General features: G+C 37.8%; 1 protein-coding gene and 2 long non-coding RNA genes across 9 annotated transcripts in view; 1 reads left to right on the top strand and 2 right to left on the bottom strand.

Annotated features, from left to right (window-relative positions):
* Positions 1 to 2,451, bottom strand: part of LOC122871234 — a 31,123-nt gene extending 28,672 nt beyond the window's left edge. For 2 of the 5 annotated variants that reach the window (XR_006376823.1, XR_006376824.1), the window contains exons 1-3: positions 1,604 to 2,044; positions 1,176 to 1,260; positions 322 to 458 (exon numbers count right to left, since the gene is read on the bottom strand). This is a non-coding gene — a long non-coding RNA (uncharacterized LOC122871234). The other 3 variants (XR_006376826.1, XR_006376825.1, XR_006376822.1) reach the window with 3 other exon arrangements.
* LOC122871236 lies at positions 1,181 to 12,685 on the top strand. 2 transcript variants are annotated; one of them, XR_006376828.1, is made up of 3 exons: positions 1,181 to 1,234; positions 11,661 to 11,873; positions 12,552 to 12,685. It is a non-coding gene; the product is annotated as an uncharacterized LOC122871236 (long non-coding RNA). The 2 variants fall into 2 exon arrangements; XR_006376827.1 differs by lacking the exon at positions 1,181 to 1,234 and adding an exon at positions 10,702 to 11,090.
* Positions 9,347 to 16,478, bottom strand: part of cwf19l1 (CWF19 like cell cycle control factor 1) — a 14,152-nt gene continuing 7,020 nt past the window's right edge. For both annotated transcript variants that reach the window (XM_044186080.1, XM_044186079.1), the window contains exons 6-14: positions 16,231 to 16,346; positions 15,527 to 15,611; positions 14,504 to 14,656; positions 13,821 to 13,965; positions 12,988 to 13,067; positions 12,612 to 12,821; positions 11,690 to 11,809; positions 11,405 to 11,502; positions 9,347 to 10,694 (exon numbers count right to left, since the gene is read on the bottom strand). In XM_044186080.1, the coding sequence (XP_044042015.1) occupies positions 10,550 to 10,694; positions 11,405 to 11,502; positions 11,690 to 11,809; positions 12,612 to 12,821; positions 12,988 to 13,067; positions 13,821 to 13,965; positions 14,504 to 14,656; positions 15,527 to 15,611; positions 16,231 to 16,346 (1,152 nt within the window). In that variant the 3' untranslated portion in view covers positions 9,347 to 10,549. The remainder of the gene's footprint in view (positions 10,695 to 11,404; positions 11,503 to 11,689; positions 11,810 to 12,611; positions 12,822 to 12,987; positions 13,068 to 13,820; positions 13,966 to 14,503; positions 14,657 to 15,526; positions 15,612 to 16,230; positions 16,347 to 16,478) is intronic.

Here is a 16,478-nt window from a genome sequence, read left to right as displayed (position 1 = left end):
TGTATTGTATTGTATTATATTTTTTGCTAGTACTTTCTCCTGTGTGCACTGACGTAAAGGCGAGCTGCTGTAACAAAGAGTTTCCCTTCGGGGATCAATAAAGTATTTCTGATTCTGATTCTGAAACAATGAGCTGAAACTCACTATGAAGCTCCGTAAAGCCTAGGGGAGCTGCAGATTCAGCTGATGATTCTCTGTAGGTTCATCACTACGAGCGAAACCTTTATGTTATGTTATTATACAAATATCGATTATAGCCGCTGCAAGTATTCTTTTACTAGAAAAAAACATGTCCACAGGATGTTCCCCTTTTTTACTTACACTGGAAAACAGGAACAGTTGCAGAATGCAGATGCAGAATGGCAGGGCTGAGTGCAAGGTGTACTCTTGGCCTATGATTCCTCTATCTCATCTCTTATTGAAGAGCTGACAGCTTTGAGTGTCTGGCCTTGGTTAGTCTGAAATGAAAAGGGACATAAAAAGCTGTCAGTCCTGCAATCACACATTTAATCTTGTGAATTTTGATTGAGTTCTTTACAGGAAAACTGAGAGCCTGGAGGCTGAATTGAACCCCATGCTGAACCTGAGTGGTGGTGATGAAAGGAACTATAATTTCCTCTTTGAGCTAACTTGATTAGTTTAAACCAAATCACGCATGCTGCCATGCGCAGCAATTACACTTACATTATGTACTCTCCCTGTAGCTGTATGGGTTTACCACTTCAAGGTCTGTCTGAAAGGGTGATTGGTGCCCTGATGTCTTTAGTTACTTTGATTCAGTTGGACACTTGAAAAACTCTCAGTAGAAAAGCTCCGACCTGTCGCATTGCAAGGAATCTAATAATGGACTAATACAAATGATAAGTAAAAACCTCTTTACCACCATAGATATTTGTGTACTTCACATGTAGCCTATATCCCAGTAAGAAACGGTGGAAAAAATATAAGTTAAAACTTTTTTATTAACTAAAGTCTAAAGGTTTTTGGGGGAGCTGCAGCTCCCTCAGCACTACCACTAATTTCCAGCATCCATGAGTTTAAGAGTGCCTTCCAGCCACCAAGCTGAAGTTCATCAAGTTCCCCATGTCACTCCAGGACCACATCACAGCCGCCCTGAACACGTGTTTTGTCTGATTTATTTGGTGTGAATGTAAACTGAAAAACACATGGCTCACATTGACACACAGCAGATCGTGCAGGACGTAGACCTCGGGGGAAATCCAGGCTGACTCAGGTAACTCAGGAGTTGACATGAAACAGCTGAGGGTACAGAGAAACACAAAAATACTTATCTTTATACATTAATATAATTCAACTCAGAGACCACTGCTGTCCTTGACTCCCAGACTTGAACCAACTCAGAAGGTGAAACCCTCCACAGTTACCAAATTTCACAACAATGGTGTCTGTGTAATTAAATTTTTAGGTTCAAGGTGAGCTCTGTGAGGCTCTAATTGTCTCACTGTAAAAGACAATCAAACTGTAAGATAGATAAAAGAAGAGAAGATCAATACCACTAGCATATACGTACAGTACGGTGAGCTGTGGCTAACTTTGCCTAGCTAGCATAAAGACTTGAAACAGGAGGAAAACATTAACTCACGTAAAAACGACAAATCGCCGTTATTGAGTATTACTTGGCTGGGACCAGTAACTTCCTGGAGTCTCTCTGGTTGCCGGGCAACCTCGGCAATGAAACAGCGTTAAATAAGCATATTTCCCAAAAATGTAAAACTTTCCCTTGTAATATGAAGGTATTTGATCGAAGTATTGGACAAAATCAACTGGGCACTATGGATATCGCTGAAAACGTCTATAAAAACGCTTAGAAATCATAGAAAAAAAGACGCTGCCGAATTTGGCTGAGAAGCATCATGTTTTTAAGTTTTCTTCAGTATCAAAATAATCCAGTGATAGTTGTCTGTACATCCATGGGTACACTGCAAACAGGAACTGCTAATAGGTAATTCGGCATACTTTTAATAGTGCCAATTTGCCAAAATGTAAAGAAATATAGGCTAAAAAAACGGGGCTCAAAAGACAATAACAGTACCTACCTGTAGTTGAAATTACAACAGCCCATTTGATGAGCCTTCATGAAGTCTTACTCTCCTGATCTTTTCTGTCATCATATTGGTTCCCAAATAGGCCTATATGTTCGTGTTAGCATGTTTGCATATATCAGATTAGCAAAAACATTTTGACTTCCTCCATTTTCACAAACTTTTCACAATGTGCTGATAAAAACAGAAACAAAGTAGTAGTAGGACAAGCAGCTCAGAGATCCACTTAAGAGAAATGAATCTAGCCCAAATGTGGCTTTAGTCCTATAAATGCCAAACAAGGGACTCTTGTCCTGAAGAAGGCTGTTTATCGAAACATTGATCTTTATATGTGGAGTTTATTAACTTAAGACAGAGCCAGGCTAACTGTTTCCCCCTGCCTCCAGTCTTTATGCTAAGCTAAGCTAACTGGCTGCTGGCCTTATATATAGCCTCATATTTTACAGATAGACATGATGAGTGTGGTGTCAGTCTTCTAAGAGAGAGTAAGCACATTTCCCAAAATGTCGAACAATTCCTTTAATGAAAGTAATGAAAGTCTTTGCTATTCCTTCTCTTATGGGTTTAAAATAGTTTGAGATGCTTAAATCGCTAACCAACCAGCGGTATCCACTGCATGACCTATAATCACTACCATGTTTCCAGCACCACCTAGCCTTCTACACAAGGACATGCAAACAAATTAGCTTGTGATGGAAGATTTTCTATCTCAAGCAGGTTTTAAGTCTCTGCAAGTAAATTTTCATACTGTAGTGAAATGACCTGGTTTCAGAGGTAAGAAATTAATCTAATAACTGATGGTATGCCATAGAAAATATATTGTAGTAGTTTGTAGTAATTGGTCTGAAACTTGCAAACCCACTGAAGTACTTTAAATCCTGAGTGAATAAATGGTTTAGCCACATGGCTACCATAGTTTCTTTTTTTACCCTTAAACAATTTCCTACCTCCTGTCTGCTTTGAAGGAATTTCAATTTAGTATCAATCACATTGTCCACAGGGATGTATTTTTATCAAAGAGCTTAATGCAGGAAATTGGGAAAAGGAAGTGCACTGTTAAAGACAGGAAGTGCAGATGAATGTGGCAAAAGCGAGGCCGGCGTCTTTAAAATGGAGCAGCTCTTATCATTAATGACCTCGGGTGGAGTCCCATCCTGTGCCAAGGATTTAAGTGGCCTCTATCTTTCTATATATCACTCAGATTCCTTTTCCTCCATTTTTATTCATTCTGTCTGCACATCTCCATAAATCCCAAAATACCTCCTTTTTTCTTCTTCCTCTAATTGACTCGTTTTTTTAGGTTTGTCTTTGGCATCTGTTTACACCTGTTGACACGAGTAATGAATAAAAAACAGAATCAGGTTTACTGCCAAGTAGGTTTTCACATACAAGGAATTTGTCTTGGTATTTTGGTGCATAACAGTCACAATAAACATAGTAAGAGAAAAGAAAAAGCAAATACTGCAAAAGTCAAGAATCGCAAATATGAAATAGAAATTTACAGTAAAAATAATTAAAATATCTGTTTTAAAATGAAACGAGCTGTACAGTGTTTGAAACAAATGTGCAAAATATTGACTAAAGAATGTGCAGTTGTTCACAGTATGAATATGTACAATGTGCCATTTGCAAAAATGTGTGTTAATGTAACGCAATGAGTTTGATTTGGAGACTTTACATGAAGAAGCTTCTGCTGACACAAACCCCTTTGGCATTATTGATCAAGCGATCACACTGCCTATTCTCACACTTGTGGCAGTGTTTACTTCTCTGTATAGTTTAGATGTGGTTTCATAGGTTCATGCTGCCCTCTTTTGAGTGAGTTAGGGCTTGCAAACAAAAGTCATGTTACATTTATTCAACCTTTATTTAGCCAGGTAAAACTCATTGAGGTTGGACACTTCTTATTATTTTTTTAGAATTAATATATTTATTTATTGGCCAATAAAAAGTCACAAAAAGTTCCCAGAGCACAATGTTTCCACTTTCAATTATTTTGCATTTACTCACTTTGAGTAAAAGGAGCATTTCTCTCAAGAAAATTCCTCTGGAAGTCAATAACTGCTTATAAACTCAACACAACTTACTACACTTTAACTAAAATAACCATGTCAGAACTTTCTTCTATACAATTACTACAAGATGACATAATTTTTCCCAGCAAACTTCCTGGGAAATTGTTAGGAAATTACAGACCTGTAAAAAAAAAAGTAAAAAAGTATTTTATAGTTAAAGTTTAATATGCATCTGGATGCAAGAAAAGACACATACTAGATTTTTTTTCATTCAAGAAAAAATTGCAAAAGCATGTATCTTGAAATGTTAAAAAATCCAAACAAACAGACAAACAGAAAACAAAACCTCGTGAAAACTAGACAAACGCTCTCCAAATGTCACGAATGTGCACATCGAGCACTTCCACTGTTTACGTGCCATGTGTTTGTGCATTCAGGAAGTGGTTTCCCTATCACAGACCTCAGGCCCCGGGGACAAAACAGACAACAGCCAAATTTATCTAATGTTCAATGTGAATCTGTGAATCTACAACCGCTGAAAGAGTAAAGCAAAGGAAAAGTAGGAAGCTGTGGTGGAAAGTACTTTTACTGAGGCATGCATGTACTTTTCTTGCGTATTTCCATTTTGTGCTACTCAATTCATCTACTCTACTACATTTAGCAGTTTACAAAACATATGATAAACTTATAAAATATGATGCATTTGACATGTTGATGCATTAATAATAATCCAAAAGAGACTGCTCACTGATTAATGTGGATTGTCCCTGAATATAAAATAAATAAATAAATAAATAAATAAATAAGCTATTAATAAGGACAACTTTTGGTTGGTTGGGTTGTGAAAAATTGCCATTTCACTTCACTTCATTCATTCATTCATTCATTCATGACACTGTCTTCATGTTAGCTGTTGTCTGTCTGCTCTAACCAGCCGTCATGAAAGCTACGGTAGAGGTGGTAAGAGTAGATAACTTGACGTTTTTCACAACAATCCAAGAAATGTAAGAGTTTAAAGGACCAGTGTGTAAGATTTAGGGGGCTCTATTTGCAGAATATGGCGATAATATTCACAAGTATGTTTTCATTAGTGTATAATCACCTGAAAATATTGTGAAATCATTGTGTTTTCATTACCTTAGAATAAGCCATTTATATCTAGAAAGGGAGCTATGGCTATGGCTGTGGCTGTGGCTTGGGGGGGGGGTTACTGTCCTTTAGTATCCTTTGGGCTCTGCGCAGGCACCTCACCTCACCGATATCACTAATGCTCGGTAGGTTGGTACCAAAACCACCAACCCTGCCTGTATCATTCTACCTTAAAAGAGCAATTTTGTGCACCTCAGTCATAAAAGTCTAAATGATGTAAAAAAAAATGCCCCAGGGACGTGCACAGTCACATGAAGTGAGATATATGAGAGGTGCTCCTCCTTTGTTCTTATTCTGATGCTAAACCAAGATGGTGAACGTGGCAAACATTACACCTGCTAAACAGCAGCATGTTAGCTGAAAGCATAAACTGCCCCAAAACTGGAGATACAGATTATTTTACTTCTAATGCTTCAGTACATTTTACTTGCAAATACTTGTTCACTTTTACGGAAATAAATCTTAATGTATCTAACACTTGCCATGGAGTATTTTCCCACATATTGTACTGTAAGTAAAGGGTCTAAGTCTTTTTCCTTCACTGCAAATTGACTGCAGGAAGACCTCATGTCTAATTAATAACACTAATTAATGATATCTGTGTTCCATTTAGATGTAATGCAGCCATTCTAATTATTACGTACATCTGTACCTTTTCTGTTATAGCATGACAAAATGTCTGCTGTGAAAAAGATCTATAAAAATCATCAAAGGGGAAACAATGACAAAACCATATACAATTTTTAATGAAAGACCAACTGTCACCCTCATGAGTTTATGTATCAGCCAATGAAAAATCCAGTCCAGATAAGCCAATAAATAGCAATCAGATTCTCATTTATAACAACCTGCAACATGAACCTCATCTGACAGTAACTATAAACAGTCCAGTGGAAAGATGCCCACATAATCTCATCAGACCAAAGTGATCTGAGTCAGCTGCATCCTGTGTGGGCGCTAAAAGGACAATTCTGTGGCTTCATTTAGGATTTCCATCATCAGCTTCAATAATTCATTCAAGGTTTAAGCTTAAAGGTGCAGATCAGTGATTTGATTGAAAAAATAGATCCACATATGGAGTCAGCAGTAACACCTGAACACTACGTGGTGGGTTTGAGAGTCTTAACAGTTAGCTAAAAGTAGAAAATTGGTTGAAATGGTTTGCTAAATGTAATAGATAAGTGATTGAAATAGACAGGTCAAAGTAACCTAATGGATAAATCGTTAAAATAAATAATGAAAATTGTAAAATAGCTTTCAGTACGGTTAACTGTTGAAAGTTGGCTAAAAGTAATGGATAACAGTTGAAATAGTTAGCCTAGCTAAAAGTAACCTAATGGATAAATTGTTAAAATAGATAGCTAAGTAGGCTTATGAAAAGGGTAAAATAGCTTTATGGTTAACTGTTGAAATAGTTAAAAATAATGAATAAACGGTTGAAATAGTTAGCTAAAACTAATGGATAAATAGTTAAAATAGTGCAATGGATAAACAGTTGAAATAGTTAGCTAAGTAGCTTAATGGATAATTTGTTAAAAAGTAATGGATACATGGTAAAACAGCTTAAAGCTTGGTTAACTGTTAAAAGTAATGGATAAATAACTGAAATAGCCAAACAGAATGGATAAATGGTTGAAATAGCTAAAAGTCGTAGATAATGGTTGAAATTAGCTAATGGATAAACAAAATAGTTAGCTAAAAGTAGCCCTACAGTAATGGATAAACAGTTTAAATAGTCTGCTAAAAGCAATGGATTAAATAGCTGAAATTGCTAAACATAATGGATAAATGGTTGAAATAGCTAAAAGTCATAGATAATGGTTGAAATTAGCTAGAAGTAATGGATAAACGAAATAGTTAGCTAAAATGCATAAATGGTTGAAACTTCAAGCTTCTGCCAGTCCAAGTGATAAACTGCAAACTTGATCAAAGCAACCTAAACATTGACAGTTCAATTGTATGAATACAATATTGTAACAATATCCACTTATATGTAATTAATACCATCCAGTTTACAATCAGTTAAAAATGCACATTTGGAACATGATGGGTGTACATGAAGGGGTAGCCTACTAGAATCTAAATGGGGCTGTGGGGATAGCCTACGTCATCAGACAAGAAAGGTAGGGAGCCACTGGTGTAGATGTCACATAAACATCAGTTATCGTCGTTTTTTTTCTTTAAAAGTGTTGTCTTTACATTCCCTGCCAAATGTGTGGAAGTATCTAAGTGTTTGAGGGAGGATTATGAAATATGAGATGTGTAAGACAACATGTTCCCTTCATGAAATCTGTATGTAAGGTTGAACTTTTCAGAGGATTTAATACACAGGTCATACATAGAAATAACTACACAAAAATGTGCAGGTGCATTGTGGCTCACGGAACGATACTTAATCATCGTAATGGATTTTCCATAAGAGATATCTCTGCAGTGAGGCTGTTTCACTAAACACAAGAACGCAGATAGCATAGATGTTGGTGTTTTAAGACATCATCACAAGACCCTCGACGACCTGTCAGATGGGAGTGTAATAAAATAAAATTCACTGAATAATCAGCTGAAGCTATGTTCTGCAGAATAAATGTACAGTTAATTTGAGAGATCTTATCATGCGGTTGTTTAGGTGTTGGAAAATAATCAAAAATAATAACGTCTAGATTCATAAGCAAGGAGCACTAATAAATGATGGATCACAGGGTACTTTAAAAGCAGAAGCATAGAAACTAATAAAAAAGCAATATATAGGTATACCTGGGTGTGATATTGAAGAAGCTAAAATTGTACCATTAAACCCCAAAGGCAACATGACAGAGTACCAACATGTAGTACACATCCATTACTGACTAGGGAGAAATGGAAAAATGGCTATTAAAGGGTCAGTTCATCAAAAACTGTCAGTAGACACTAGTCAACACAGTAGAAAATAGTCAATAGACACCTGGGTTTTTGACATATCCACAACTGACTTCTGCCTCCATCCCAGTACAACCGTCTGTGCCTTTGAAATTTGCATTTAAAAAAGTGTCTTTCTAGAAACAATGTACTACAGTCTCTGGATCATCTACAGACATCACTGTGGCAAGTTTTCATTTGAAACTATTTTCTGCCAAAGGTTAAAAAAATGTGTAAACAGTTGACACTGTTATTTTTCAAGCCTCTGAGCATCACAGGGGGAAAGCATTGAAAAATACAGAGTACAACAAAATGCTGTGAAGAATAATGTGAATAACAATAACCTCTAGTGGTTAAATGATGCAACTGTAGCACTGAATGACCACATACTATGTGGTAACACTTCTGGGGCCAGATGTACAATATAAAACATGCATATGCCATTTCACACACATAAACTGGTACTTACTGTATATATGATGATGACTATTTAGCGTGTGTGTGCTCACACATACTAATAATAATGTAATACACTCAGTTGCCAGTTTATTAGGTACACCTAGCTAAAACTAATGCAGTCTGATCCTGCAATAAGTCCTGCTTTCATGACGGTTATAATGTTCAGCTTTTGTTGAAGCAGTTTCAGAGAGGTGTTGATTCAACTGTATGATCATTTTGGAGGCTGCAGTTTGTGGTGCTGTTGAATTGTATTGTGTTATACGGACGAGTGTTTCTATTACAAGTAAAAGTATATAAGTACAGTATATACAATAAGTCTTGTAGGGGTGGTGATCTGGTGACAGAGTCACCCCATGCCTTGAAATGAGGAATTTGACATAAAACCTTATTCATAAAAACATGCTATTTTTATATTTCCTCTTCGATTATATGTCTTCCCCTGGTGCCAAGACCTAGAACAAATATTGATTTGTTTCTTATGCATATTCTGCACAATGTACACATTTTTCTCTTTATACAGTATTGCATAAATGTTTTTAGAAAAGTTACATGTCCTTTATGGGCTACATGTGTTATTTTGTATCATGTGATCCTAATCGTTGATGGAGCAGCCATTTTTTGTTTGTATATATCGCCTGTTTTTCGTTCACATGGATGTTTGCCTGACGAAGACGTTGCAGGTTGAAACGTTGCATTAACAAACACCACACAAACGCCACCGCTCCCATGAAAATTTTACATGGTAATAATGAACATGACACCAGAAACTGAAAATGAGAGTTTAATTATTGTTCATTTACAAAATACAAGAAATACATTTAAAAACAATTTTCCCCAGAGTTGAGCTTAAAACAAAAGAGTCTCCATAGAAATTATTATTAAGGTTTCTGAGCTGCTGTTCAGGTTTTTACAGTGTTTTATTTATAAAAGTTTTTTAGAGATTCAGTCTGTGTGGATTTCAACTTTTATTTTGAAGGAGCAGCTGCTGAAACTGGATTTTTCTTTTGTCTTTTTATGTATCAGGAATAACTAAAAGACAAACATCTTCCCAAAGCAACGGACAGCAATCTAAAACAGTCACTGCTGACATTTTAAACACTGGGACTCACGATCATTTTTTATCACTTCTGAGCACGCCTCCCCGCTTTTTGCCAGCAACATGTCTCTGGTTTTGGAAAACTTTTCCATACATTTTGTGAATTTCAACTTCACTTTGATAAACAAAAGACTGAAAAAATAAACCTGTTTTGAAAGAAAAAATTCTGAAACATTTTGACACTTTAAGAAACTTTAAACGGAGGCTTTCATGATCCTTACTTATAAAAAACTTTGCTGCAAATATCTCAGTTTCCTCCATCACTTCAAAAGCAACAACTGTCAAATAGTATTAAAAAGAAAACACTGGTACAAAACATTTGGGCGTATTTGGGAAATATATATTTGCTTTCTTGCCGAGAGTTAGATGAAAAGATTGATACCACTCTCATGTCTGTGAGCTGGAGCCAGCAGCTGGTTAGCGTAGCTTAGCACAAAGATTGGAAACAGGTGAAAACAGCTAGCCTGGCTCTGTCCAAAGGTAATAAAATCTGCCAACCCGCACCTCTAAAGCTCACTGATTAAACAGACAAGATATAATGTGTTAATTAGTTAGCTTTACGTGTGGGCAGGTGGATTTTGTTACGTTTGGACCCTGTTTCCAGTCTTTATACTAAGTTAAGCTAATTGGCTGCTGACTGTAGCTTCATATTCACCGTACAGATGTGAGAGTGGTATCAATCTTCTCATCTAACTGTCAGAAAGCGAATAATAATATTTCCCAAAATGTCGAACTATTGCTTTAACAGTTGAAGGGAGGAAATGTTGTAGAAAACAAAACAGTAGAAACAAAAACAGCAACACCAACATTGATCCTGGCTGCCGTGGTGGTAACTGTATCTACGTGTGTGTGTGTGTGCGTGTGTGGTTGTGTTAGTCTTCCCAGGCGAAGTCGAACGGCTGGAAGTCGTCTCTCAGCTGTTTGCAGCTCTCCTCCTCCTCCTCTCTGCTCTGTTTACACTCCTTCCAGTCAGCTCGAGTCGGGATGTTCAGTAACGGCTCGCTGGCCAGAACCTCCCTACGTGTGCGCGCACACACACACACACACACACACACACACAAAACAATATGACAAAAAAAAAAAAAAAACATCAGGAGAGCAAAAGCTCATCAAATGGGCGGTTGTAATGTCAGCTACAGTGCTATTCTCTTTTGAGCCTCGTTTCTTTTGCATATATTTGTTTACATTTTTGGTGGCATTAAAATTATGCCGAACTAGCTATTAGCACTTCCTGTTTGCAGTGTACCCATAGATGTAAATACAACTATCACTGGATTACTTTGATACTGAAGAAAACTTAAAAACGTGATGATTCTCAGCCAAGTTCTGAAGCGTCTTTTTCTATGATTTCTAAGGAGACTTGGGGAAGTTTATTCTCGATGGACATCAGAGGTAATGACATCCTCAGGAAGTGTAAGTCACACTGAATGATATCAACATGTGTTTCATGTCTGTGTGTTAAGATTTGACTAAAAGTTATGACTCTGAGAAGGAGTGCAATTTTTGTCTCCCCTTCTACTCTCCGGTGCCCCCCCCCTCCCGTGGAAGCTTTTGTCTTTGTCCTGCTGAATGTCCATGTCTACTACAGACCATATCCTATAATTTCCCGATGGTTAAAATGTCCGTAACTAATTAGTGAGGATAACAGTGAATATTTCCCACACCTCCCCCTGTAATGTTAGTCCCATCTGAGTGGAGTTTAAGATATAATTAGAACTGCTATTTACCGTCCAAACTGCAGAGGAAAATGTTTCTGGATGCGGTAGTAGAGTTTCTCCCCCGAGTCCAACTCCACGTAGAAGTACGGAGTCCCTGGAGGAGCAATCTGAACACACACACACACACAACCCAATTTTAGTAATTTACTATATTGCGTTCAGCTGAATATGAGAAAAAACTCTAAATCTTGAGATTAAAAACAACAGCATCAAATCAGCACACATTTACCTCTACAGTATGTGTGTGTGTACTTCTCTGTTCCAGGTGTATGTGCTGTATATGTAAACATGTACCTGTTTGAGGTCGGTGTGTTGAGGAATCTCCATCAGCTCCATCTGTTGTTCCTGAGCCTGGACCATGAACGCCTCCTTGATGTCCTCTGTGGTGCAGCGGTCCAATGGCACCGGGACGACCTGAACAACGACGATACAACAACCAAAAACTAAAAACACGTGGTACATCCCAACCCACCAATAGGTAATCAGCTATGTAAATGGGGTGGACAAAATAATAGAAACACCTGTCAGTATAAGGCAATACAACTCAACAAACTACATCGTCTAAAATACCCAGGAAGTAGAAGCAACACCCCTCTGAAACAGTTTCAACAAAAACTGAACATAATAACCTTCATGATGAGTCTTGTTTTTAAAATCTAGACTTTTAAGACTTATCTTTTCAGCCAAGCTTTTTACTAATAAAGTTTTATGCTTGTTTTCTCTATGTGAAGTGTCCTTGGGTTACATGATGAAATCTAATTTATTATTATTACAGTTATTTTGAATGTAGGATTGATTGCAGGGCTGTTGTGTTAGAATGCATACATTTTAACTACATTAGGTGTACCAAATTACCTGGTTACCTGAATCCTGATGTTTTTTTCCAGTTATCTATGATAGTCAAGTGAATGCCTTTGGGTTTTGGACTGTTGCTAGGACAAAACAATCAATTTGAATGTTATGGGAAATTGTGACGGGCCAAATTATTAGTTGCAGCAAAATAATCTAAATAAAAGTTGCATAAGAATATTCATTTAACAACATATTGTGAAGTGAAATGATGTAGAGTGTGATAGAAAAAGTCCCACACTGCAAAATTATTAAATATTGTATACTTTTTTAATATTTGTATATAATATTTAATGTGTCGTTTCAGGTTTCTTCTGTAGAACTGTTCCAGCAACAACCTGACAGAAGGAAGGCTGACTGTTTCTACCTGTAGTTGCAGGTGTTGGCTTTTGTAATTCCTCTCGAACAGCACACAGCGCTCTCCTTTGCTCTTGTAGAAGCTCTTCAGGGCCGACTTGTACTTCTCCATCTCCACCACCACCTCCGAGCTCAGCTCCACCACAGACTGGTAGTGACCGATGGGGAGGATCAGCATGTGGTGAGGAGTCAGACCGCCTTTAGCCATAGCCAGGTAACACTGCAAACAACATCACTCTGGTAAGTGTTGTTCTTTTTTCAGTCCCTGTTCAGGCACTAACATAATTACTCGTGCCAATGATAATATGACATCACCAGCTGAGGCCCTGTGTATTTAATGTGATATTAATGGCTGGATGTATGCTCATACTTATCTATAAACTCACATGTGATCCTATGCTGATGACAAGGTGTTTCTCCACCTGAGGACTGGCCAGACAGAACCAGCAGGGACCAGACGGCTGAGCTACACAATAAAAAGACAAAATATTAAAATACAGTTCATTCGGTTAGTTTACTTTTAACCCTTTTCCCACCCAAGGCCCTTTTGATGGTGTTGCATCTAAAATTAAATAAATGGCAAGGCAACATTTTTTAGTTTATACTCTTTGTAGTACACTGTTTCTGCATGTTAGCATGCAGGAAATCAACATATATGCTTAAAGGAAATGACAATACTTGCAACAATTAGGGAACATTTCTTTCAGCTGTGAGCAGCTCCTCCATTTTCTTTGTGCATTGCATTGTGGGAGAAGCAATGAATTTGGAGACACATTTTTTAAAGGATTTATTACACTGTTGGACTGCTAGACTGCTTTGAAGCTAGAGAGATACCACATTTTTTAAGCTTTTGATTGTATACAGTGCTGTGCATTGTACCAGGAATATTGGTTTGAAAACGACCACAGTGACTGAAAAGAAAAGAGTCTAATCTTTCTATACATATTCATATTAATCAAACATATTATTAGCAGCACTATAATTCTACATAGTGCTAGTGTCCGCAGCACATGTCTAGTACAGACCATATCCTGTAATTTCCAGATGGTTAAAATGCCGTCCGGAGCGATGAGGAACATAGTGAATATTTCATTCCCCACCTCCCCATGTATTGTTAGTCTCGCCTGAATGGGGCTTTAGACTTGAATCTACCATCATACTACAATTTCTACTATAAAAACAGATGTTGGTAATGTTTTTCCAGACTGGTTGGACTCACGGTGCCTGCGGGGCTGTTTGGGCTGTCCCTCATGCTGCTGGTCTCGTCCTCGTCCGTCTCCGTCCGAATGTCTCTTCCAGCCGCGGCCCCGAGGACCCCCGCCCTGCTTCCTGCTCAGGTCAAAGAAGAACTGACGGGCCGGCTCCTGAAAAAGACAGCAGCAAGGACAGAGAGAGTTTTCAAAATAAAAATACATTGCATACGGAAAGAGATGAATATAGCCTGCTAGGCATTGTAACCCCTGGTGTAACAGTGTTTTAAATATGCACCATTTTCTGTCTAAATAAGATGTTTTTGATTGACCAGGACCAGTATTTCCATCACTCGAGCCACACTGCTAGCATGGCTAAAACGTATGTTTGAACGCCATACAGTACTTTGAGTCACTTCAGTGGGATAGGAAAGTATAAGTAAATATAATGTTTAATGTATTTGATCAAAATGTATTGATCAAAATTAATTTTAGACCAATTAAAGTTGCACACTTAAGCTTGTTTTTGTCACTTAAGAGGACACTGTATTGACTTACATTTATTTCCTTGACTATCTTTAAACAAAAAGTCTTAACCCTAAACATTAACGTCCCGCTTTTTGTGTGAGGTGAATCTCCATAATGTGGCTGTATGACCAAAGTCTCCACATCATGATTAACACACACACACACACACACACACTCTCTGTACCTCCTCCTCTGTGGTGCTGAAGCCTGTCTTTTGTTTGTCTGTCTTGTCTTTCGTGGAGCATCTGTAGGGGTTTTCGGTCACGTCCTGCGGCTGCTTCACCAGCTCTGATGGATCCATGGTCTTCATGGGGATTATGTTGAAGGCGTACAAATACTGCAGCAGCCACACAGACAGACAGACACAGACAGCTCAGGATGTGATGGTGTTACTGTATGGCAGAAGTTTGACACTGTGGGACAACTGTGACCCCCTACACATTTATTCTTCATTGTACTTTAATTTGAGGGGAAATCATGTTTTGCAACTAAAGGTCCCATAGTGTTTTAGAGATGTAAACAGGATGTACACAGTAATGTTGCCATGAAATCAACAAGTTATGCTGTGGGCTACAACTTGAGCCCCGGTATTCACATTTTGGCAAATTGGCACCATTAAAAGTATGCTGAATTAGCTGTTAGCACTTCCTGTTTGCAGTGTACCCACGGATGTAAATACAACTATCACTGGATTACTTTGATACTGAAGAAAACTTAAAAACGTGATGTTATACGTCTCTTTTCTATGATTTCTAAGCAGATTTATGGACGTTTATTCGCGATGGACATCAGAGATAATGACAATAATATCCTCGGGAAGTGAAAGTCACACTAAAAATATGTGTATCATGTCTGTGTGTTCAGATTTGACTGACTTATGACTCCAATAAGTACTTTAATCGCCTCCCTGAGCTGTGTGTAACCTCCACTGCAGCTGTAACTACCGACTGTGTTGATAAGTGGCCAAATCAGCCGCCAAACCACAATAACCGACTTCCGGTTGTTTTTAGAACACCTGCATGAACCTGTCCCTTTCACCTCTGGCAGTGTCTTTGCCTCACGTCTCCACCTCCTTCAACTCCTCACAGTTTGAAAACCTCTGCCGGATGGGAATCTAATGTCTACATAGCGGATTTTAATAAAACATGATCAGCTCATTGTTTAATCAAAGACTGATATTCTTGTGATACGGGAGACACACACATACCTTTTTCTTGGCGGGGTTGTTGACGGTTGCCAGGGCGATGAAGCGGCTGACGTGCTGAGCGTTTTCCTGGAGAATAACATGATTCCTGAGGACGGAAACGGAAACACATGTACAGTACTGTTAACACACACACACACAAACACACACACAGTGTAACACAGGGGGGAATCAACAAGAGTAAACCACTGGGTCATCAGGCAGCAGCGGTGGAAGAAGGTTTAAGATCCTTTACTTAAGTAAAAGTGTAAAAATACTTCATTAAAAGTACCAGTCCTGCTTTAAAAATTTTAAAATAAAGAATTATCAGCAAAATGTTAAATTATCAAAAGTAAAAGTATTCATTCAGCAGAAAAATGGCTCATATGAGTGTTTTATTATTCTTCTTTCTTCATTCTTCTTATTACTACTACTACTAGTATTATTATTATTATTATTGTTATTAGATTTTAAATATGATAATGTGAAACTAAGCGGCATTTTACTGTTGCAGCTGCTTGAGGTGGAGCTACAGTAGTTTTAACTCCTTAATACACAGTTTGTTAGTTTATTCTGTTGGTCTGGAAACTGATTTATCAACATTAACTAAAACAACTATTGTATGTAATATGATGTATGTTTTAGTGATAATATCATTTGGAATAATCAGCTTGTTACACAATAATGTGCATGTCATGGACTGGACTGTGTGTAAAAGTGTAGTCCACCTGTATGGGAGTCTTTCATAGTGAGCGCCCTCTAGTGCAGCAAAGTGGTATCGTGGTTTCAGTTTGTCAGCGAGGTTAGCGACGGAGCCGCTTCCACAGAACTTAGTGTTCACTTCCTGCAACAGAAACACACGAAAACAACAGCAGAGCCTTAATTCTTGACCTCAAAAACAGCAGTTGATAAAACTAAAAGATTAATTTAGTAGCTGTTCTGGAGCTTTCGATTATATAACACAGTCTTCCTCAAC

This window comes from Siniperca chuatsi, linkage group LG23 (genome assembly GCF_020085105.1).
Source record: "Siniperca chuatsi isolate FFG_IHB_CAS linkage group LG23, ASM2008510v1, whole genome shotgun sequence".
Lineage (NCBI taxonomy): Eukaryota > Metazoa > Chordata > Actinopteri > Centrarchiformes > Sinipercidae > Siniperca > Siniperca chuatsi.
This window is presented reverse-complemented; position numbering and strand designations above follow the sequence as displayed.